The sequence below is a fragment of the Ranitomeya imitator genome, chromosome 3, assembly GCF_032444005.1.
Source record: "Ranitomeya imitator isolate aRanImi1 chromosome 3, aRanImi1.pri, whole genome shotgun sequence".
In the NCBI taxonomy this organism is placed as follows: Eukaryota; Metazoa; Chordata; class Amphibia; order Anura; family Dendrobatidae; genus Ranitomeya; species Ranitomeya imitator.
Genome location: NC_091284.1, coordinates 835,496,889 through 835,522,679, shown reverse-complemented (window position 1 = coordinate 835,522,679; position 25,791 = coordinate 835,496,889). Strand labels below are relative to the sequence as shown.

Below are 25,791 nucleotides of genomic sequence, written 5' to 3'. Positions count from 1 at the left end.
GTACAGTGAACACTATATACCTGGATCCCATGACATTAACCTATTAATGACCAGCGTTGCTTGGTCGTTAAGAACGTACTTTTTATTATTATTATTATTATTTGTTTCTGCATTTACGCAGCTCTGACATTTGTCATGGACCTCGCTCTATGAGGCCTGGTCTTACGAGACACACATATTAATACAAAAGGATGACAGTCGGCACGGTGGAGCTAATGGGTCAGGACCAGAGGCCATCGCCTCACCTCTCATTCTTCTCCCGCAGCTCCTCCATCTCGTGCGGCTCCTGCTGATCCTCTTGCTTCTCGTTCAGGAGCATCAGACGCTCAATTCGCTGCTGCATAAGGTAAATTTGCGCTTCTGGAAATGACAAAGGAACACGGGTGTCGGTATCTCACAGCCGATCATGGTAAGGAGGCAGCAATAAGTGATACAACATGGACACTGTGATCTTAAACTTCTCACATACAGGACATACAATGGCGCCCTCCTGAGGCTCCTCCATGATTTACCTTTTTCTGCCATCCGCTTTTTAGTCTCTGAGAGCTCGAGTTCCAGTTCATCCCGCAAGTCTCGTCCCTCGATGAGCTGCTTCCGGAGCCTCCGAATCTGGAACTGCGGCATGTGCAGCACCTCGCTCATAGGAGAGGACGGAGAGTCCAGGGGAAAACTGCAGAGGACAGGAGAGACGTAATTACAGGACAGGAGAGAACAAGGACCGAGCGAAACGTCATTACAGGACAGGAGAGACCAAGGGCAGATTGAGACCAAGGGCAGAGCAACACGCCATCAGAGGACAGGAGAGACCAAGGGCGGAGCGAGACGTCATTACAGGACAGGAGAGACCAAGGGCAGAGCGAGACGTCATTACAGGACAGGAGAGACCAAGGACCGAGCGAGACATCATCAGAGGACAGGAGAGACCAAGGGCCGAGCGAGACATCATCAGAGGACAGGAGAGACCAAGGGCCGAGCGAGACGTCATCAGAGGACAGGAGAGGCCAAGGGCCGAGCGAGACATCATTACAGGACAGGAGAGACCAAGGCCGAGTGAGACATCATTACAGGACAGGAGACCAAGGGCCGAGCGAGACATCATCAGAGGACAGGAGAGACCAAGGGCCGAGCGAGACATCATCAGAGGACAGGAGAGACCAAGGGCCGAGCGAGACGTCATCAGAGGACAGGAGAGACCAAGGGCCGAGCGAGACATCATTACAGGACAGGAGAGACCAAGGGCCGAGCGAGACGTCATTACAGGACAGGAGATCAAGGGCAGAGTGAGACGTCATCAGAGGACAGGAGAGACCAAGGGCTGAGCGACACGCCATCAGAGGACAGGAGAGACCAAGGGCAGAGCAAGATGTCATTACAGGACAGGAGAGACCAAGGGCAGAGCGAGACATCATCAGAGGACAGGAGAGACCAAGGGCCGAGCGAGACATCATTACAGGACAGGAGAGACCAAGGGCCGAGCGAGACGTCATCAGAGGACAGGAGAGACCAAGGGCCGAGCGAGACGTCATTACAAGACAGGAGAGACCAAGGGCCGAGCGAGACGACATTACAGGACATGAGAGACCAAGGGCCGAGCGAGACGTCATTACAGGACAGAAGAGACCAAGGGCCGAGCGAGACGTCATTACAGGACAGGAGACACCAAGGGCCGAGCGAGACATCATGATAGGGAACCGGTCATCAGATTCTTGCTGCCAGTACCGCAGGTTTCAGGGAATACTCAAGTGATCAAGTGGGTAGAGCAGTCAGGTGCCGGCCTTGGTGCCGGAGGAGACCCATCGTGCTCGGACAGCTTTTTAAGGCATGTTTTCTCTGAAATTCCCGCAAACATCCAGTTGCCATTACTCAGCCACCGCCTGATTTGTGCTGCTTGTAGTTTGACCAGGGCAAATCTGATGACAGGATCCCTTTAACTATACGGGCGAATATTAAACAGGGAATATTACCTTTTCATGGTGGACGATGAGGCAACGCGGTGCAGCTCCAGGAATCGCACCTGTGCCTTCCTAGCGGTCACATTGGGGGACATGGTCTCATCGGAGCTGGAGGCGCTGTCACCGGAGGAAAGGACCCGCTCTGCTCGGGGGAGAGAGGACAACACAAAGTCACAGACACGGAGGAACAGATAACAAGAGCAGCTACAGGGCAAAAAATAAAGAAATACTCTAAGACCCGAAGCATAGTTCTGCCACGTATCCTGGGAGTGCAGCAAGTGTGATAGATCAGGGTTAGCAGGACACCGTATGGGGGACGGGGCCGCGGCTGAAAATCGCAGGGGATAGACGGATATTTGGTAGGTCGGACTGTCAGGGACGCGGGGAGACAACGAATAGGTTTAACCTTTTACATTTCTTTAATGTTTTGTTGGCGAAAGCGGTGGAGTAACTTTTATATCTTCTTGTTTGAAGCTTTTTTACCTTTAGCCTACACTTTATTTTTGGGCCCGCCCAGGGGACATGAACCATCCCTTGTGCCACATACTGCAGTGCTTTATATCATTAAGGACGCCCCACGAGCCACTGGCAGACCCCCGGTAGTAATGGCCACACACACCGGCACCCTACCATCTCATCTCAGGCGGTTCAAAGGCATCTGGAAGATTACACAATGATGCCATTAAATGCCGTGATCAGAGATGGAAAGCTGCATGTACACGGCTAATCAGAAGTACTGACTGCACTACACAGCGTGCATGCTGTCAGGAAGGGGTTAAGCAACATGCAAGGTGCAGATAACCTTCCTCCAGGTATCATCAGCGGACACAGCAGAGGGCAGACCGCTCCGCCAGGACGTTGGCTTCACCACTCATCAATCTGGGGTTTACATGGGGCTGCAGATCACCTGACTGATATAATGGGGCTGCAGATCACCAGACTCCTATAATGGGGCTGCAGATCATATAATGGGGCTGCAGATCATATAATGGGGCTGCAGATCATATAATGGGGCTGCAGATCACCTGACTCACGAGCCCTGCGCTCATCTACCCTGCTCCATACAATGCCATACATGCCACCGCCCCCTCGTACCTTTTCTCTGCAGGAAGGTGATCAGTTTATCATCCAGGGACAGATCGTCTTCATTATCCAGCACAAATCTCAGGATGGAGGCGAGCGCAGTCTGTGGGAGAACACGGGCGTTAGCATCAGCTCGCACTCACCCCTCTGTACAGGGACAGCGACTCACCTGCGTCTTGTGATCGAACGTCTCCCACTCCTGAGCGTCCTTACTCTTCATATTGGAGACGTAGAAAAGAAGAACAATGACCTGCAGAGAAGGCGACAGTCAGTGCTACTCAGTCCGGAGCACAGCGCCACCTGGTGGTCCTGATACTATGTGGATACCTGCACACTATAGAGCACAGCGCCACCTGGTGGTCCTGATACTATGTGGTTATCTGCACACTATAGAGCACAGCGCCACCTGGTGGTCCTGATACTATGTGGATATCTGCACACTATAGAGCACAGCGCCACCTGGTGGTCCTGATACTATGTGGATATCTGCACACTATAGAGCACAGCGCCACCTGGTGGTCCTGATACTATGTGGATATCTGCACACTACAGAGCACAGCGCCACCTGGTGGTCCTGATACTATGTGGTTATCTGCACACTATAGAGCACAGCGCCACCTGGTGGTCCTGATACTATATGGTTATCTGCACACTATAGAGCACAGCGCCACCTGGTGGTCCTGATACTATATGGTTATCTGCACACTACAGAGCACAGCGCCACCTGGTGGTCCTGATACTATGTGGTTATCTGCACACTATAGAGCACAGCGCCACCTGGTGGTCCTGATACTATGTGGATATCTGCACACTATAGAGCACAGCGCCACCTGGTGGTCCTGATACTATGTGGTTATCTGCACACTATAGAGCACAGCGCCACCTGGTGGTCCTGATACTATGTGGATATCTGCACACTATAGAGCACAGCGCCACCTGGTGGTCCTGATACTATGTGGTTATCTGCACACTATAGAGCACAGCGCCTCCTGGTGGTCCTGATACTATGTGGTTATCTGCACACTATAGAGCACAGCGCCACCTGGTGGTCCTGATACTATGTGGTTATCTGCACACTATAGAGCACAGCGCCCCCTGGTGGTCCTGATACTATGTGGATATCTGCACACTATAGAGCACAGCGCCACCTGGTGGTCCTGATACTATGTGGATATCTACACACTATAGAGCACAGCGCCACCTGGTGGTCCTGATACTATGTGGATATCTGCACACTATAGAGCACAGCGCCACCTGGTGGTCCTGATACTATGTGGTTATCTGCTCACTATAGAGCACAGCGCCACCTGGTGGTCCTGATACTATGTGGATATCTGCACACTATAGAGCACAGCGTCACCTGGTGGTCCTGATACTATGTGGATATCTGCACACTATAGAGCACAGCGCCACCTGGTGGTCCTGATACTATGTGGATATCTGCACACTACAGAGCACAGCGCCACCTGGTGGTCCTGATACTATGTGGTTATCTGCACACTACAGAGCACAGCGCCACCTGGTGGTCCTGATACTATGTGGATATCTGCACACTATAGAGCACAGCGCCACCTGGTGGTCCTGATACTATGTGGATATCTGCACACTACAGAGCACAGCGCCACCTGGTGGTCCTGATACTATGTGGATATCTGCACACTACAGAGCACAGCGCCACCTGGTGGTCCTGATACTATGTGGATATCTGCACACTATAGAGCACAGCGCCCCCTGGTGGTCCTGATACTATGTGGATATCTGCACACTACAGAGCACAGCGCCACCTGGTGGTCCTGATACTATGTGGTTATCTGCACACTACAGAGCACAGCGCCACCTGGTGGTCCTGATACTATGTGGATATCTGCACACTATAGAGCACAGCGCCACCTGGTGGTCCTGATACTATGTGGATATCTGCACACTATAGAGCACAGCGTCACCTGGTGGTCCTGATACTATGTGGTTATCTGCACACTATAGAGCACAGCGCCACCTGGTGGTCCTGATACTATGTGGATATCTGCACACTACAGAGCACAGCGCCCCCTGGTGGTCCTGATACTATGTGGTTATCTGCACACTATAGAGCACAGCGCCACCTGGTGGTCCTGATACTATGTGGATATCTGCACACTATAGAGCACAGCGCCACCTGGTGGTCCTGATACTATGTGGTTATCTGCACACTATAGAGCACAGCGCCACCTGGTGGTCCTGATACTATGTGGTTATCTGCACACTATAGAGCACAGCGCCACCTGGTGGTCCTGATACTATGTGGATATCTGCACACTATAGAGCACAGCGCCACCTGGTGGTCCTGATACTATGTGGATATCTGCACACTATAGAGCACAGCGCCACCTGGTGGTCCTGATACTATGTGGATATCTGCACACTATAGAGCACAGCGCCACCTGGTGGTCCTGATACTATGTGGATATCTGCACACTACAGAGCACAGCGCCACCTGGTGGTCCTGATACTATGTGGTTATCTGCACACTATAGAGCACAGCGCCACCTGGTGGTCCTGATACTATATGGTTATCTGCACACTATAGAGCACAGCGCCACCTGGTGGTCCTGATACTATATGGTTATCTGCACACTACAGAGCACAGCGCCACCTGGTGGTCCTGATACTATGTGGATATCTGCACACTATAGAGCACAGCGCCACCTGGTGGTCCTGATACTATGTGGATATCTGCACACTATAGAGCACAGCGCCACCTGGTGGTCCTGATACTATGTGGTTATCTGCACACTATAGAGCACAGCGCCACCTGGTGGTCCTGATACTATGTGGATATCTGCACACTATAGAGCACAGCGCCACCTGGTGGTCCTGATACTATGTGGTTATCTGCACACTATAGAGCACAGCGCCTCCTGGTGGTCCTGATACTATGTGGTTATCTGCACACTATAGAGCACAGCGCCACCTGGTGGTCCTGATACTATGTGGTTATCTGCACACTATAGAGCACAGCGCCACCTGGTGGTCCTGATACTATGTGGTTATCTGCACACTATAGAGCACAGCGCCACCTGGTGGTCCTGATACTATGTGGTTATCTGCACACTATAGAGCACAGCGCCACCTGGTGGTCCTGATACTATGTGGTTATCTGCACACTATAGAGCACAGCGCCACCTGGTGGTCCTGATACTATGTGGTTATCTGCACACGATAGAGCACAGCGCCACCTGGTGGTCCTGATACTATGTGGTTATCTGCACACTATAGAGCACAGCGTCACCTGGTGGTCCTGATACTATGTGGTTATCTGCACACTATAGAGCACAGCGTCACCTGGTGGTCCTGATACTATGTGGATATCTGCACACTATAGAGCACAGCGCCACCTGGTGGTCCTGATACTATGTGGATATCTGCACACTATAGAGCACAGCGCCACCTGGTGGTCCTGATACTATGTGGTTATCTGCACACTAGAGAGCACAGCGCCACCTGGTGGTCCTGATACTATGTGGTTATCTGCACACTATAGAGCACAGCGCCACCTGGTGGTCCTGATACTATGTGGTTATCTGCACACTATAGAGCACAGCGCCACCTGGTGGTCCTGATACTATGTGGTTATCTGCACACTATAGAGCACAGCGCCACCTGGTGGTCCTGATACTATGTGGTTATCTGCACACTATAGAGCACAGCGCCACCTGGTGGTCCTGATACTATGTGGTTATCTGCACACTATAGAGCACAGCGCCACCTGGTGGTCCTGATACTATGTGGTTATCTGCACACTATAGAGCACAGCGCCACCTGGTGGTCCTGATACTATGTGGTTATCTGCACACGATAGAGCACAGCGCCACCTGGTGGTCCTGATACTATGTGGATATCTGCACACTATAGAGCACAGCGCTTCCTGGTGGTCCTGATACTATGTGGATATCTGCACACTATAGAGCACAGCGCCACCTGGTGGTCCTGATACTATGTGGATATCTGCACACTATAGAGCACAGCGCCACCTGGTGGTCCTGATACTATGTGGATATCTGCACACTACAGAGCACAGCGCCACCTGGTGGTCCTGATACTATGTGGATACCTGCACACTACAGAGCACAGCGCCACCTGGTGGTCGATACTATGTGGTTATCTGCACACTATAGAGCACAGCGCCTCCTGGTGGTCCTGATACTATGTGGATATCTGCACACTACAGAGCACAGCGCCCCCTGGTGGTCCTGATACTATGTGGATATCTGCACACTATAGAGCACAGCGCCTCCTGGTGGTCCTGATACTATGTGGATATCTGCACACTACAGAGCACAGCGCCTCCTGGTGGTCCTGATACTATGTGGATATCTGCACACTACAGAGCACAGCGCCCCCTGGTGGTCCTGATACTATGTGGATATCTGCACACTACAGAGCACAGCGCCACCTGGTGGTCCTGATACTATGTGGTTATCTGCACACTATAGAGCACAGCGCCACCTGGTGGTCCTGATACTATGTGGTTATCTGCACACTATAGAGCACAGCGCCACCTGGTGGTCCTGATACTATGTGGTTATCTGCACACTATAGAGCACAGCGCCACCTGGTGGTCCTGATACTATGTGGTTATCTGCACACTATAGAGCACAGCGCCACCTGGTGGTCCTGATACTATGTGGTTATCTGCACACGATAGAGCACAGCGCCACCTGGTGGTCCTGATACTATGTGGTTATCTGCACACTATAGAGCACAGCGCCACCTGGTGGTCCTGATACTATGTGGATATCTGCACACTATAGAGCACAGCGCCACCTGGTGGTCCTGATACTATGTGGTTATCTGCACACTAGAGAGCACAGCGCCACCTGGTGGTCCTGATACTATGTGGTTATCTGCACACTATAGAGCACAGCGCCACCTGGTGGTCCTGATACTATGTGGTTATCTGCACACTATAGAGCACAGCGCCACCTGGTGGTCCTGATACTATGTGGTTATCTGCACACTATAGAGCACAGCGCCACCTGGTGGTCCTGATACTATGTGGTTATCTGCACACTATAGAGCACAGCGCCACCTGGTGGTCCTGATACTATGTGGTTATCTGCACACTATAGAGCACAGCGCCACCTGGTGGTCCTGATACTATGTGGTTATCTGCACACTATAGAGCACAGCGCCACCTGGTGGTCCTGATACTATGTGGTTATCTGCACACGATAGAGCACAGCGCCACCTGGTGGTCCTGATACTATGTGGATATCTGCACACTATAGAGCACAGCGCTTCCTGGTGGTCCTGATACTATGTGGATATCTGCACACTATAGAGCACAGCGCCACCTGGTGGTCCTGATACTATGTGGATATCTGCACACTATAGAGCACAGCGCCACCTGGTGGTCCTGATACTATGTGGATATCTGCACACTACAGAGCACAGCGCCACCTGGTGGTCCTGATACTATGTGGATACCTGCACACTACAGAGCACAGCGCCACCTGGTGGTCGATACTATGTGGTTATCTGCACACTATAGAGCACAGCGCCTCCTGGTGGTCCTGATACTATGTGGATATCTGCACACTACAGAGCACAGCGCCCCCTGGTGGTCCTGATACTATGTGGATATCTGCACACTATAGAGCACAGCGCCTCCTGGTGGTCCTGATACTATGTGGATATCTGCACACTATAGAGCACAGCGCCTCCTGGTGGTCCTGATACTATGTGGATATCTGCACACTACAGAGCACAGCGCCCCCTGGTGGTCCTGATACTATGTGGATATCTGCACACTACAGAGCACAGCGCCACCTGGTGGTCCTGATACTATGTGGTTATCTGCACACTATAGAGCACAGCGCCACCTGGTGGTCCTGATACTATGTGGATATCTGCACACTATAGAGCACAGCGCCACCTGGTGGTCCTGATACTATGTGGTTATCTGCACACTATAGAGCACAGCGCCACCTGGTGGTCCTGATACTATGTGGATATCTGCACACTATAGAGCACAGCGCCACCTGGTGGTCCTGATACTATGTGGATATCTGCACACTAGAGAGCACAGCGCCACCTGGTGGTCCTGATACTATGTGGATATCTGCACACTATAGAGCACAGCGCCACCTGGTGGTCCTGATACTATGTGGATATCTGCACACTATAGAGCACAGCGCCACCTGGTGGTCCTGATACTATGTGGTTATCTGCACACTATAGAGCACAGCGCCACCTGGTGGTCCTGATACTATGTGGATATCTGCACACTATAGAGCACAGCGCCACCTGGTGGTCCTGATACTATGTGGATATCTGCACACTAGAGAGCACAGCGCCACCTGGTGGTCCTGATACTATGTGGATATCTGCACACTATAGAGCACAGCGCCACCTGGTGGTCCTGATACTATGTGGATATCTGCACACTATAGAGCACAGCGCCACCTGGTGGTCCTGATACTATGTGGATATCTGCACACTATAGAGCACAGCGCCACCTGGTGGTCCTGATACTATGTGGTTATCTGCACACTATAGAGCACAGCGCCACCTGGTGGTCCTGATACTATGTGGATATCTGCACACTATAGAGCACAGCGCCACCTGGTGGTCCTGATACTATGTGGATATCTCCAGGTCGCGGCACAGTCACATGATGCTCCCGTGAAGCCAGCGCTTATGTTGCTGCATGTGACCTGACATCAGCCACAAGCGGCGGCACTTTCCAGGCTCACGGTCCTGACCCCGTCCATTATTCTAGAGGCTTTACAGAACATTCCAGATGTGACATTAACCCTGCAGCAGCCGGAATCTCAGCGCTCACCTTACATATCTCCAGGTCACTGCTCTCTGCATGTAAGATCTTCTGCCACTGCACCAAATCCTCAGCTCTAGAGCCGCATCTGCAGTGTCCTGTGCGAGGAGCAAGAGGGAAACACGCTCAGCCCCCTAATATCAGCAGCCACAAAGCACGATGTCAGCAGACCTATAGTGTAACAACTGCAGCTCGGGATATACTCCAGAGCCGCAATCACAATTCTGCAGACAATAGATATGAAATAACCCAGGATTTACAACTCACTCTGCGGCTGCAGAACTTTCTGTGGCGATTTATCCACTGAGAATTGTAGTCTTTACATAACAGGAGACAGTGACTGCGCCAGCAGAATAGTGAGTGCAGCTCTGGGGTATAATACAGGATGTAACTCAGGATCAGTAATGTAATGTATGCACACAGTGACTGCGCCAGCAGAATAGTGAGTGCAGCTCTGGGGTATAATACAGAATGTAACTCAGGATCAGTAATGTAATGTATGTACACAGTGACTGCACCAGCAGAATAGTGAGTGCAGCTCTGGGGTATAATACAGGAGGTAACTCAGGATCAGTAATGTATGTACACAGTGACTGCACCAGCAGAATAGTGAGTGCAGCTCTGGAGTATAATACAGGAGGTAACTCAGGATCAGTAATGTAATGTATGTACACAGTGACTGCACCAGCAGAACAGTGAGTGCAGCTCTGGGGTATAATACAGGATCAGTAATGTAATATATGTACACAGTGACTGCACCAGCAGAATAGTGAGTGCAGCTCCGTGGTATAATACAGGAGGTAACCCAGGATCAGTAATGTAATGTATGTACACAGTGACTGCACCAGCAGAATAGTGAGTGCAGCTCTGGGGTATAATACAGGATCAGTAATGTAATATATGTACACAGTGACTGCACCAGCAGAATAGTGAGTGCAGCTCTGGAGTATAATACAGGATGTAACTCAGGATCAGTAATGTAATGTATGTACACAGTGACTGCACCAGCAGAATAGTGAGTGCAGCTCTGGGGTATAATACAGGAGGTAACTCAGGATCAGTAATGTAATGTATGTACACAGTGACTGCACCAGCAGAACAGTGAGTGCAGCTCTGGGGTATAATACAGGATCAGTAATGTAATATATGTACACAGTGACTGCACCAGCAGAATAGTGAGTGCAGCTCCGTGGTATAATACAGGATGTAACTCAGGATCAGTAATGTAATGTATGTACACAGTGACTGCACCAGCAGAATAGTGAGTGCAGCTCTGGAGTATAATACAGGATGTAACTCAGGATCAGTAATGTAATGTATGTACACAGTGACTGCACCAGCAGAATAGTGACTGCAGCTCTGGAGTATAATACAGGGGGTAACTCAGGATCAGTAATGTATGTACACAGTGACTGCACCAGCAGAATAGTGAGTGCAGCTCTGGGGTATAATACAGGATCAGTAATGTAATATATGTACACAGTGACTGCACCAGCAGAATAGTGAGTGCAGCTCTGGAGTATAATACAGGATGTAACTCAGGATCAGTAATGTAATGTATGTACACAGTGACTGCACCAGCAGAATAGTGAGTGCAGCTCTGGAGGATAATACAGGATGTAACTCAGGATCAGTAATGTAATGTATGTACACAGTGACTGCACCAGCAGAATAGTGAGTGCAGCTCTGGAGTATAATACAGGATGAAACTCAGGATCAGTAATGTAATGTATGTATGCAGTGACTGCACCAGCAGAATAGTGAGTGCAGCTCTGGAGTATAATACAGGATGTAACTCAGGATCAGTAATGTAATGTATGTACACAGTGACTGCACCAGCAGAATAGTGAGTGCAGCTCTGGGGTATAATACAGGATCAGTAATGTAATATATGTACACAGTGACTGCACCAGCAGAATAGTGAGTGCAGCTCCGGGGTATAATACAGGGGGTAACTCAGGATCAGTAATGTAATGTATGTACACAGTGACTGCACCAGCAGAATAGTGAGTGCAGCTCTGGGGTATAATACAGGATCAGTAATGTAATATATGTACACAGTGACTGCACCAGCAGAATAGTGAGTGCAGCCCTCGGGTATAATACAGAATGTAACTCAGGATCAGTAATGTATGTACATAGTGACTGCACCAGCAGAATAGTGAGTGCAGCTCTGGAGTATAATACAGGATGTAACTCAGGATCAGTAATGTAATGTATGTACACAGTGACAGCACCAGCAGAATAGTGAGCGCAGCTCTGGGGTATAATACAGGATGTAACTCAGGATCAGTAATGTATGTACATAGTGACTGCACCAGCAGAATAGTGAGTGCAGCTCTGGAGTATAATACAGGATGTAACTCAGGATCAGTAATGTACTGTATGTACCCAGTGACTGCACCAGCAGAATAGTGAGTGCAGCTCTGGGGTATAATACAGGATGTAACTCAGGATCAGTAATGTAATGTATGTACACAGTGACTGCACCAGCAGAATAGTGAGTGCAGCTCTGGGGTATAATACAGGAGGTAACTCAGGATCAGTAATGTAATGTATGTACACAGTGACTGCACCAGCAGAATAGTGAGTGCAGCTCTGGAGTATAATACAGGATGTAACTCAGGATCAGTAATGTAATGTGTGTACACAGTGACTGCACCAGCAGAATAGTGAGTGCAGCTCTGGGGTACAATACAGGAGGTAACTCAGGATCAGTAATGTAATGTATGTACACAGTGACTACACCAGCAGAATAGTGAGTGCAGCTCTGGGGTATAATACAGGATGTAACTCAGGATCAGTAATGTAATGTATGTACACAGTGACTGCACCAGCAGAACAGTGAGTGCAGCTCTGGGGTATAATACAGGATCAGCAATGTAATATATGTACACAGTGACTGCACCAGCAGAATAGTGAGTGCAGCTCCGTGGTATAATACAGGAGGTAACCCAGGATCAGTAATGTAATGTATGTACACAGTGACTGCACCAGCAGAATAGTGAGTGCAGCTCTGGGGTATAATACAGGATCAGTAATGTAATATATGTACACAGTGACTGCACCAGCAGAATAGTGAGTGCAGCTCTGGAGTATAATACAGGATGTAACTCAGGATCAGTAATGTAATGTATGTACACAGTGACTGCACCAGCAGAATAGTGAGTGCAGCTCTGGGGTATAATACAGGATGTAACTTAGGATCAGTAATGTAATGTATGTACACAGTGACTGCACCAGCAGAATAGTGACTGCAGCTCTGGAGTATAATACAGGGGGTAACTCAGGATCAGTAATGTATGTACACAGTGACTGCACCAGCAGAATAGTGAGTGCAGCTCTGGGGTATAATACAGGATCAGTAATGTAATATATGTACACAGTGACTGCACCAGCAGAATAGTGAGTGCAGCTCTGGAGTATAATACAGGATGTAACTCAGGATCAGTAATGTAATGTATGTACACAGTGACTGCACCAGCAGAATAGTGAGTGCAGCTCTGGAGGATAATACAGGATGAAACTCAGGATCAGTAATGTAATGTATGTATGCAGTGACTGCACCAGCAGAATAGTGAGTGCAGCTCTGGAGTATAATACAGGATGTAACTCAGGATCAGTAATGTAATGTATGTACACAGTGACTGCACCAGCAGAATAGTGAGTGCAGCTCTGGGGTATAATACAGGATCAGTAATGTAATATATGTACACAGTGACTGCACCAGCAGAATAGTGAGTGCAGCCCTCGGGTATAATACAGAATGTAACTCAGGATCAGTAATGTATGGACATAGTGACTGCACCAGCAGAATAGTGAGTGCAGCCCTCGGGTATAATACAGAATGTAACTCAGGATCAGTAATGTATGGACATAGTGACTGCACCAGCAGAATAGTGAGTGCAGCTCTGGAGTATAATACAGGATGTAACTCAGGATCAGTAATGTAATGTATGTACACAGTGACAGCACCAGCAGAATAGTGAGCGCAGCTCTGGGGTATAATACAGGATGTAACTCAGGATCAGTAATGTATGTACATAGTGACTGCACCAGCAGAATAGTGAGTGCAGCTCTGGAGTATAATACAGGATGTAACTCAGGATCAGTAATGTACTGTATGTACCCAGTGACTGCACCAGCAGAATAGTGAGTGCAGCTCTGGGGTATAATACAGGATGTAACTCAGGATCAGTAATGTAATGTATGTACACAGTGACTGCACCAGCAGAATAGTGAGTGCAGCTCTGGGGTATAATACAGGAGGTAACTCAGGATCAGTAATGTAATGTATGTACACAGTGACTGCACCAGCAGAATAGTGAGTGCAGCTCTGGAGTATAATACAGGATGTAACTCAGGATCAGTAATGTAATATATGTACACAGTGACTGCACCAGCAGAATAGTGAGTGCAGCTCTGGAGTATAATACAGGATGTAACCCAGGATCAGTAATGTAATGTATGTATACAGTGACTGCACCAGTAGAATAGTGAGTGCAGCTCTGGAGTATAATACAGGATGTAACTCAGGATCAGTAATGTAATGTATGTACACAGTGACTACACCAGCAGAATAGTGAGTGCAGCTCTGGGGTATAATACAGGATGTAACTCAGGATCAGTAATGTAATGTATGTACACAGTGACTACACCAGCAGAATAGTGAGTGCAGCTCTGGGGTATAATACAGGAGGTAACTCAGGATCAGTAATGTAATGTATGTACACAGTGACTGCACCAGCAGAATAGTGAGTGCAGCTCTGGGGTATAATACAGGATGTAACTCAGGATCAGTAATGTAATGTATGTACACAGTGACTACACCAGCAGAATAGTGAGTGCAGCTCTGGGGTATAATACAGGAGGTAACTCAGGATCAGTAATGTAATGTATGTACACAGTGACTGCACCAGCAGAATAGTGAGTGCAGCTCTGGAGTATAATACAGGAGGTAACTCAGGATCAGTAATGTAATGTATGTACACAGTGACTGCACCAGCAGAATAGTGAGTGCAGCTCTGGAGGATAATACAGGATGTAACTCAGGATCAGTAATGTAATGTATGTACACAGTGACTGCACCAGCAGAATAGTGAGTGCAGCTCTGGAGTATAATACAGGATGAAACTCAGGATCAGTAATGTAATGTATGTATGCAGTGACTGCACCAGCAGAATAGTGAGTGCAGCTCTGGAGTATAATACAGGATGTAACTCAGGATCAGTAATGTAATGTATGTACACAGTGACTGCACCAGCAGAATAGTGAGTGCAGCTCTGGGGTATAATACAGGATCAGTAATGTAATATATGTACACAGTGACTGCACCAGCAGAATAGTGAGTGCAGCTCCGGGGTATAATACAGGGGGTAACTCAGGATCAGTAATGTAATGTATGTACACAGTGACTGCACCAGCAGAATAGTGAGTGCAGCTCTGGGGTATAATACAGGATCAGTAATGTAATATATGTACACAGTGACTGCACCAGCAGAATAGTGAGTGCAGCCCTCGGGTATAATACAGAATGTAACTCAGGATCAGTAATGTATGTACATAGTGACTGCACCAGCAGAATAGTGAGTGCAGCTCTGGAGTATAATACAGGATGTAACTCAGGATCAGTAATGTAATGTATGTACACAGTGACAGCACCAGCAGAATAGTGAGCGCAGCTCTGGGGTATAATACAGGATGTAACTCAGGATCAGTAATGTATGTACATAGTGACTGCACCAGCAGAATAGTGAGTGCAGCTCTGGAGTATAATACAGGATGTAACTCAGGATCAGTAATGTACTGTATGTACCCAGTGACTGCACCAGCAGAATAGTGAGTGCAGCTCTGGGGTATAATACAGGATGTAACTCAGGATCAGTAATGTAATGTATGTACACAGTGACTGCACCAGCAGAATAGTGAGTGCAGCTCTGGGGTATAATACAGGAGGTAACTCAGGATCAGTAATGTAATGTATGTACACAGTGACTGCACCAGCAGAATAGTGAGTGCAGCTCTGGAGTATAATACAGGATGTAACTCAGGATCAGTAATGTAATGTGTGTACACAGTGACTGCACCAGCAGAATAGTGAGTGCAGCTCTGGGGTACAATACAGGAGGTAACTCAGGATCAGTAATGTAATGTATGTACACAGTGACTACACCAGCAGAATAGTGAGTGCAGCTCTGGGGTATAATACAGGATGTAACTCAGGATCAGTAATGTAATGTATGTACACAGTGACTGCACCAGCAGAACAGTGAGTGCAGCTCTGGGGTATAATACAGGATCAGCAATGTAATATATGTACACAGTGACTGCACCAGCAGAATAGTGAGTGCAGCTCCGTGGTATAATACAGGAGGTAACCCAGGATCAGTAATGTAATGTATGTACACAGTGACTGCACCAGCAGAATAGTGAGTGCAGCTCTGGGGTATAATACAGGATCAGTAATGTAATATATGTACACAGTGACTGCACCAGCAGAATAGTGAGTGCAGCTCTGGAGTATAATACAGGATGTAACTCAGGATCAGTAATGTAATGTATGTACACAGTGACTGCACCAGCAGAATAGTGAGTGCAGCTCTGGGGTATAATACAGGATGTAACTTAGGATCAGTAATGTAATGTATGTACACAGTGACTGCACCAGCAGAATAGTGACTGCAGCTCTGGAGTATAATACAGGGGGTAACTCAGGATCAGTAATGTATGTACACAGTGACTGCACCAGCAGAATAGTGAGTGCAGCTCTGGGGTATAATACAGGATCAGTAATGTAATATATGTACACAGTGACTGCACCAGCAGAATAGTGAGTGCAGCTCTGGAGTATAATACAGGATGTAACTCAGGATCAGTAATGTAATGTATGTACACAGTGACTGCACCAGCAGAATAGTGAGTGCAGCTCTGGAGGATAATACAGGATGAAACTCAGGATCAGTAATGTAATGTATGTATGCAGTGACTGCACCAGCAGAATAGTGAGTGCAGCTCTGGAGTATAATACAGGATGTAACTCAGGATCAGTAATGTAATGTATGTACACAGTGACTGCACCAGCAGAATAGTGAGTGCAGCTCTGGGGTATAATACAGGATCAGTAATGTAATATATGTACACAGTGACTGCACCAGCAGAATAGTGAGTGCAGCCCTCGGGTATAATACAGAATGTAACTCAGGATCAGTAATGTATGGACATAGTGACTGCACCAGCAGAATAGTGAGTGCAGCCCTCGGGTATAATACAGAATGTAACTCAGGATCAGTAATGTATGGACATAGTGACTGCACCAGCAGAATAGTGAGTGCAGCTCTGGAGTATAATACAGGATGTAACTCAGGATCAGTAATGTAATGTATGTACACAGTGACAGCACCAGCAGAATAGTGAGCGCAGCTCTGGGGTATAATACAGGATGTAACTCAGGATCAGTAATGTATGTACATAGTGACTGCACCAGCAGAATAGTGAGTGCAGCTCTGGAGTATAATACAGGATGTAACTCAGGATCAGTAATGTACTGTATGTACCCAGTGACTGCACCAGCAGAATAGTGAGTGCAGCTCTGGGGTATAATACAGGATGTAACTCAGGATCAGTAATGTAATGTATGTACACAGTGACTGCACCAGCAGAATAGTGAGTGCAGCTCTGGGGTATAATACAGGAGGTAACTCAGGATCAGTAATGTAATGTATGTACACAGTGACTGCACCAGCAGAATAGTGAGTGCAGCTCTGGAGTATAATACAGGATGTAACTCAGGATCAGTAATGTAATATATGTACACAGTGACTGCACCAGCAGAATAGTGAGTGCAGCTCTGGAGTATAATACAGGATGTAACCCAGGATCAGTAATGTAATGTATGTATACAGTGACTGCACCAGTAGAATAGTGAGTGCAGCTCTGGAGTATAATACAGGATGTAACTCAGGATCAGTAATGTAATGTATGTACACAGTGACTACACCAGCAGAATAGTGAGTGCAGCTCTGGGGTATAATACAGGATGTAACTCAGGATCAGTAATGTAATGTATGTACACAGTGACTACACCAGCAGAATAGTGAGTGCAGCTCTGGGGTATAATACAGGAGGTAACTCAGGATCAGTAATGTAATGTATGTACACAGTGACTGCACCAGCAGAATAGTGAGTGCAGCTCTGGGGTATAATACAGGATGTAACTCAGGATCAGTAATGTAATGTATGTACACAGTGACTACACCAGCAGAATAGTGAGTGCAGCTCTGGGGTATAATACAGGAGGTAACTCAGGATCAGTAATGTAATGTATGTACACAGTGACTGCACCAGCAGAATAGTGAGTGCAGCTCTGGAGTATAATACAGGAGGTAACTCAGGATCAGTAATGTAATGTATGTACACAGTGACTGCACCAGCAGAATAGCGAGTGCAGCTCTGGAGTATAATACAGGATGTAACTCAGGATAAGTAATGTAATGTATGTACACAGTGACTGCACCAGCAGAATAGTGAGTGCAGCTCTGGGGTATAATACAGGATGTAACTCAGGATAAGTAATGTAATGTATGTACACAGTGACTGCACCAGCAGAATAGTGAGTGCAGCTCTGGGGTATAATACAGGATGTAACTCAGGATCAGTAATGTAATGTATGTACACAGTGACTGCACCAGCAGAATAGTGAGTGCAGCTCTGGAGTATAATACAGGATGTAACTCAGGATCAGTAATGTAATGTATGTACACAGTGACTGCACCAGCAGAATAGTGAGTGCAGCTCTGGGGTATAATACAGGATGTAACTCAGGATAAGTAATGTAATGTATGTACACAGTGACTGCACCAGCAGAATAGTGAGTGCAGCTCTGGAGTATAATACAGGATGTAACTCAGGATCAGTAATGTAATGTATGTACACAGTGACTGCACCAGCAGAATAGTGAGTGCAGCTCTGGGGTATAATACAGGAGGTAACTCAGGATCAGTAATGTAATGTATGTACACAGTGACTGCACCAGCAGAACAGTGAGTGCAGCTCTGGAGTATAATACAGGAGGTAACTCAGGATCAGTAATGTAATGTATGTACACAGTGACTACACCAGCAGAATAGTGAGTGCAGCTCTGGGGTATAATACAGGAGGTAACTCAGGATCAGTAATGTAATGTATGTGCACAGTGACTGCACCAGCAGAATAGTGAGTGCAGCTCTGGGGTATAATACAGGATGTAACTCAGGATCAGTAATGTAATGTATGTACACAGTGACTGCACCAGCAGAATAGTGAGTGCAGCTCCGGGGTATAATACAGGATGTAACTCAGGATCAGTAATGTAATGTATGTACACAGTGACTGCACCAGCAGAATAGTGAGTGCAGCTCTGGGGTATAATACAGGATGTAACTCAGGATCAGTAATATAATGTATGTACACAGTGACTGCACCAGCAGAATACTGAGTGCAGCTCTGGGGTATAATACAGGATGTAACTCAGGATCAGTAATGTAATGTATGTACACAGTGACTGCACCAGCAGAATAGTGAGTGCAGCTCTGGAGTATAATACAGGATGTAACTCAGGATCAGTAATGTAATGTATGTACACAGTGATTGCACCAGCAGAATAGTGAGTGCAGCTCTGGGGTAGAATACAGGATGTAACTCAGGATCAGTAATGTAATGTATGTACACAGTGACTGCACCAGCAGAATAGTGAGTGCAGCTCTGGAGTATAATACAGGATGTAACTCAGGATAAGTAATGTAATGTATGTACACAGTGACTGCACCAGCAGAATAGCGAGTGCAGCTCTGGGGTAGAATACAGGATGTAACTCAGGATAAGTAATGTAATGTATGTACACAGTGACTGCACCAGCAGAATACTGAGTGCAGCTCTGGGGTATAATACAGGATGTAACTCAGGATCAGTAGTGCAATGTTTGTACACAGTGACTGCAGATTACCCCGCTATATACACTATTTGTACACATTACCCCTTCTACATCACTGTCACTAATCATCCATTGATCTTACTCTGTAAGAACTTCAGTCTTTCCTCCGCCGGCTGCTTCAGGATCCGGGCCGCCTCCTCCACGTTCCCGTTCCTGTAACACATGTACACGGTTGATCGGCACAGATCTCATACACCGGGTCTCCAGCTCTGCTTCATCTCATGTGTGACCATCATTTATAGAGGCCCCGATGATCGCGCCGTGTCCAGGGTATCATGATCGGATTACTTTCTATTGGGGGAACCAGTCTGTTGGAACGTCTATGGGACAGGAGCCAAGACGTTACCCACAGCGTTGTGCAGCCGCGGCTGAGAACATGCAGAGGACTACAACTCCCAGCGCACATGATGGGTAATAGGAGAAAAATCGACACAAAACCCACAACAAAAGGTTCCAATAGCACAGCGCCCCCTAGAGGGGGAGTGGGGACGACTTACAGTTTCGTGATGATTTTGATGAAGATGCTCAGATCCTGCATCTGGGACAGACGCTCGATGGGCTCATCCACCTTCAAGCTGTTCACCTGGAGGAAATATGGACAGTTTAGGAGGTGGACACGTCCCCGCTATATCAGGACCCCAAATATCCATGACAGGATGACGTGAGGCACCGGCGCCCATCATACAGTGATTGTAGGGGAAGGTGGGGACAAGGGGGGCCGCCGCTGGCCTTCATTCTCCAGGTAGAAGTCCTCACTGGAGACGACGCGTTCTCTCTGGTGGTCCCGAGCCTTCTGTCTGGTGACAACTCACTATCAATGGGGTCTGAACACTGTGACATGCGCTGATCTAAAGATCGGAGGTCTTTTATGGCTAATACTATGAGGCAGCAGAACGCACGGCCGACCGCGGCCCCACTCCCTCCCCACAGGGCAGAACTCACGGCCCCACTCCCTCCCCACGGGGCAGAACGCACGGCCGACCGCGGCCCCACTCCCTCTCCACGGGGCAGCAGAACGCACGGCCGACTGCAGCTCCACTCCCTCCCCACGGGGCAGAACTCACGGCTAACCACTCCCTCCCCACGGGGAAGAACGCACAGTCGACCGCGGCCCCACTCAGCCCCCACGGGGAAGAACTCATGGCCGACAGCGGCTCCACTCACTACCCACGGGGCAGAACGCACGGCCGACCGCAGCTCCACTCAGCCCCACGGGGCAGAACACGCAGCCAACAGTGGCTCCACTCACTTCCCACGGGGCAGGACGCACGGCCGACCACGGCTCCACTCATTCCCCACGGGACAGAACACACGGCCGACCGCGGCTCAACTCCCTCCCCACGGGGCAGCAGAACACACGGCCGACCGCGGCCCCACTCACTCCCCACGGGGCAGAACGCACGGCCGACTGCAGCTCCACGGGGAAGAACTCACGGCCGACCACAGCTCCACTCATTCCCCACGGGACAGAACACACGGCCGACCGCGGCTCCACTCCCTCCCCACGGGGCAGCAGAACACACGGCCGACCGCGGCCCCACTCACTCCCCACGGGGCAGAACGCACGGCCGACTGCAGCTCCACGGGGAAGAACTCACGGCCGACCACGGCTCCACTCATTCCCCACGGGACAGAACACACGGCCGACCGCGGCTCCATTCCCTCCCCACGGGGCAGCAGAACACACGGCCGACCGCGGCCCCACTCACTCCCCACGGGGCAGAACGCACGGCCGACTGCAGCTCCACGGGGAAGAACTCACGGCCGACCACGGCTCCACTCAGTCCCCATGGGGCAGAACACACGGCCGACCGCGGCCCCACTCCCTCCCCACGGGGCAGCAGAACACACGGCCGACCGCGGCCCCACTCACTCCCCACGGGGCAGAACGCACGGCCGACTGCAGCTCCACGGGGAAGAACTCACGGCCGACCACGGCTCCAGTCAGTCCCCATGGGGCAGAACACACGGCCGACCACGGCTCCACTCACTCCCCACGGGGCAGAACGCATGGCCGGACGCGGCCCCACTCACTCCCCACGGAGCAGAACGCATGGCCGGACGCGGCACTCAGCCCCATAGGGAACAAACGGAGAGTGGTCGGGCGTCAGATCGGCCACTTCACTGTGAAACGCAGTAAGGACTCCCTGTTCCGACAGCTGATCAATCGGACCAAGTGCACCGGGACCCTCGCTGCTCTCCACCGCTGGGAACAGACACTGTAGTTTGTGAAGTCACCGTTGCAGCTTCTCAAAATCTCCAGGGCCCGACGACACAAGCGATAGGAAGTCATCACACAACACCGGAGAATACGGAGACGACTCCAGCCAAACACAAGGTGCTCAAGCGGGATTGTAGGAGGCATGGACCGGCAGACAGCTGCCAAGCCCCAGCAGACGGATCACAGCTGAGTCACGTTCCGGGTCAGGTGGAGCAGCCTGCGGTGTAACATCTATACCGGCAGGTCAGACAATCCTGATCACAGGTGACGCAGGTATCGGGCTCAGGTGGAGCAGCCTGCGGTGTAACGTCTATACCGGCAGGTCAGACAATCCTGATCACAGGTGACGCAGGTACCGGGCTCAGGTGGAGCAGCCTGCAGTGTAACGTCTATACCGGCAGGTCAGACAATCCTGATCACAGCTGACGCAGGTACAGGGCTCAGGTGGAGCAGCCTGCGGTGTAACGTCTATACCGGCAGGTCAGACAATCCTGATCACAGGTGACGCAGGTACAGGGCTCAGGTGGAGCAGCCTGCGGTGTAACATCTATACCGGCAGGTCAGACAATCCTGATCACAGCTGACGCAGGTACCGGGCTCAGGTGGAGCAGCCTGCGGTGTAACATCTATACCGGCAGGTCAGACAATCCTGATCACAGGTGATGCAGGTACAGGCTCAGGTGGAGCAGCCTGCGGTGTAACGTCTATACCGGCAGGTCAGACAATCCTGATCACAGGTGACGCAGGTACCGGGCTCAGGTGGAGCAGCCTGCGGTGTAACATCTATACCGGCAGGTCAGACAATCCTGATCACAGCTGACGCAGGTACCGGGCTCAGGTGGAGCAGCATGCGGTGTAACGTCTATACCGGCAGGTCAGACAATCCTGATCACAGATGACGCAGGTACAGGGCTCAGGTGGAGCAGCCTGCGGTGTAACATAAATACCGGCAGGTCAGACAATCCTGATCACAGCTGACGCAGGTACAGGGCTCAGGTGGAGCAGCCTGCGGTGTAACGTCTATACCGGCAGGTCAGACAATCCTGATCACAGATGACGCAGGTACAGGGCTCAGGTGGAGCAGCCTGCGGTGTAACGTCTATACCGGCAGGTCAGACAATCCTGATCACAGGTGACGCAGGTACCGGCTCAGGTGGAGCAGCCTGCGGTGTAACATCTATACCGGCAGGTCAGACAATCCTGATCACAGGTGACGCAGGTACCGGCTCAGGTGGAGCAGCCTGCGGTGTAACGTCTATACCGGCAGGTCAGACAATCCTGATCACAGGTGACGCAGGTACAGGGCTCAGGTGGAGCAGCATGCGGTGTAACGTCTATACCGGCAGGTCAGACAATCCTGATCACAGGTGACGCAGGTACCGGGTCAGGTGGAGCAGCCTGCGGTGTAACATCTATACCGGCAGGTCAGACAATCCTGATCACAGGTGACGCAGGTACAGGGCTCAGGTGGAGCAGCCTGCGGTGTAACGTCTATACCGGCAGGTCAGACAATCCTGATCACAGGTGACGCAGGTACAGGGCTCAGGTGGAGCAGCCTGCGGTGTAACGTCTATACCGGCAGGTCAGACAATCCTGATCACAGGTGACGCAGGTACCGGGCTCAGGTGGAGCAGCCTGCGGTGTAACATCTATACCGGCAGGTCAGACAATCCTGATCACAGGTGACGCAGGTACAGGGCTCAGGTGGAGCAGCCTGCGGTGTAACATCTATACCGGCAGGTCAGACAATCCTGATCACAGGTGACGCAGGTACCGGGTCAGGTGGAGCAGCCTGCGGTGTAACATCTATACCGGCAGGTCAGACAATCCTGATCACAGGTGACGCAGGTACCGGGTCAGGTGGAGCAGCCTGCTGTGTAACGTCTATACCGGCAGGTCAGACAATCCTGATCACAGGTGACGCAGGTACCGGGTCAGGTGGAGCAGCCTGCGGTGTAACATCTATACCGGCAGGTCAGACAATCCTGATCACAGGTGACGCAGGTACCGGGTCAGGTGGAGCAGCCTGCTGTGTAACGTCTATACCGGCAGGTCAGACAATCCTGATCACAGGTGACGCAGGTACCGGGCTCAGGTGGAGCAGCCTGCGGTGTAACATCTATACCGGCAGGTCAGACAATCCTGATCACAGCTGACGCAGGTACAGGGCTCAGGTGGAGCAGCCTGCGGTGTAACATCTATACCGGCAGGTCAGACAATCCTGATCACAGATGACGCAGGTACCGGGTCAGGTGGAGCAGCCTGCGGTGTAACATCTATACCGGCAGGTCAGACAATCCTGATCACAGGTGACGCAGGTACCGGGCTCAGGTGGAGCAGCCTGCGGTGTAACATCTATACCGGCAGGTCAGACAATCCTGATCACAGCTGACGCAGGTACCGGGCTCAGGTGGAGCAGCCTGCGGTGTAACGTCTATACCGGCAGGTCAGACAATCCTGATCACAGATGACGCAGGTACCGGGTCAGGTGGAGCAGCCTGCAGTGTAACGTCTATACCGGCAGGTCAGACAATCCTGATCACAGCTGACGCAGGTACCGGGTCAGGTGGAGCAGCCTGCGGTGTAACATCTATACCGGCAGGTCAGACAATCCTGATCACAGGTGACGCAGGTACCGGGCTCAGGTGGAGCAGCCTGCGGTGTAACGTCTATACCGGCAGGTCAGACAATCCTGATCACAGGTGACGCAGGTACCGGGCTCAGGTGGAGCAGCCTGCGGTGTAACATCTATACCGGCAGGTCAGACAATCCTGATCACAGCTGACGCAGGTACCGGGCTCAGGTGGAGCAGCCTGCGGTGTAACATCTATACCGGCAGGTCAGACAATCCTGATCACAGCTGACGCAGGTACCGGGCTCAGGTGGAGCAGCCTGCGGTGTAACATCTATACCGGCAGACAATCCTGATCACAGGTGACGCAGGTACCGGGCTCAGGTGGAGCAGCATGCGGTGTAACGTCTATACAGGCAGGTCAGACAATCCTGATCACAGGTGACGCAGGTACCGGGTCAGGTGGAGCAGCCTGCGGTGTAACGTCTATACCGGCAGGTCAGACAATCCTGATCACAGGTGACGCAGGTACCGGGCTCAGGTGGAGCAGCATGCGGTGTAACGTCTATACCGGCAGGTCAGACAATCCTGATCACAGGTGACGCAGGTACCGGGTCAGGTGGAGCAGCCTGCGGTGTAACATCTATACAGGCAGGTCAGACAATCCTGATCACAGGTGACGCAGGTACCGGGTCAGGTGGAGCAGCCTGCGGTGTAACGTCTATACCGGCAGGTCAGACAATCCTGATCACAGGTGACGCAGGTACAGGGCTCAGGTGGAGCAGCCTGCGGTGTAACGTCTATACCGGCAGGTCAGACAATCCTGATCACAGCTGACGCAGGTACAGGGCTCAGGTGGAGCAGCCTGCGGTGTAACGTCTATACCGGCAGGTCAGACAATCCTGATCACAGGTGACGCAGGTACCGGGTCAGGTGGAGCAGCCTGCGGTGTAACATCTATACCGGCAGGTCAGACAATCCTGATCACAGGTGACGCAGGTACAGGGCTCAGGTGGAGCAGCCTGCGGTGTAACGTCTATACCGGCAGGTCAGACAATCCTGATCACAGGTGACGCAGGTACAGGGCTCAGGTGGAGCAGCCTGCGGTGTAACGTCTATACCGGCAGGTCAGACAATCCTGATCACAGGTGACGCAGGTACCGGGCTCAGGTGGAGCAGCCT

The 25,791-nt window shown here is 50.3% G+C and overlaps 1 protein-coding gene across 2 annotated transcripts in view; it reads right to left on the bottom strand.

Annotated features, from left to right (window-relative positions):
• Window positions 1-25,791, bottom strand: part of NUMA1 (nuclear mitotic apparatus protein 1) — a 69,050-nt gene that overhangs the window by 24,077 nt on the left and 19,182 nt on the right. For both annotated transcript variants that reach the window (XM_069759517.1, XM_069759518.1), the window contains exons 3-10: window positions 20,314-20,399; window positions 19,899-19,969; window positions 9,859-9,947; window positions 3,205-3,285; window positions 3,048-3,138; window positions 1,965-2,094; window positions 513-670; window positions 246-360 (exon numbers count right to left, since the gene is read on the bottom strand). In XM_069759517.1, the coding sequence (XP_069615618.1) occupies window positions 246-360; window positions 513-670; window positions 1,965-2,094; window positions 3,048-3,138; window positions 3,205-3,285; window positions 9,859-9,947; window positions 19,899-19,969; window positions 20,314-20,399 (821 nt within the window). The remainder of the gene's footprint in view (window positions 1-245; window positions 361-512; window positions 671-1,964; window positions 2,095-3,047; window positions 3,139-3,204; window positions 3,286-9,858; window positions 9,948-19,898; window positions 19,970-20,313; window positions 20,400-25,791) is intronic.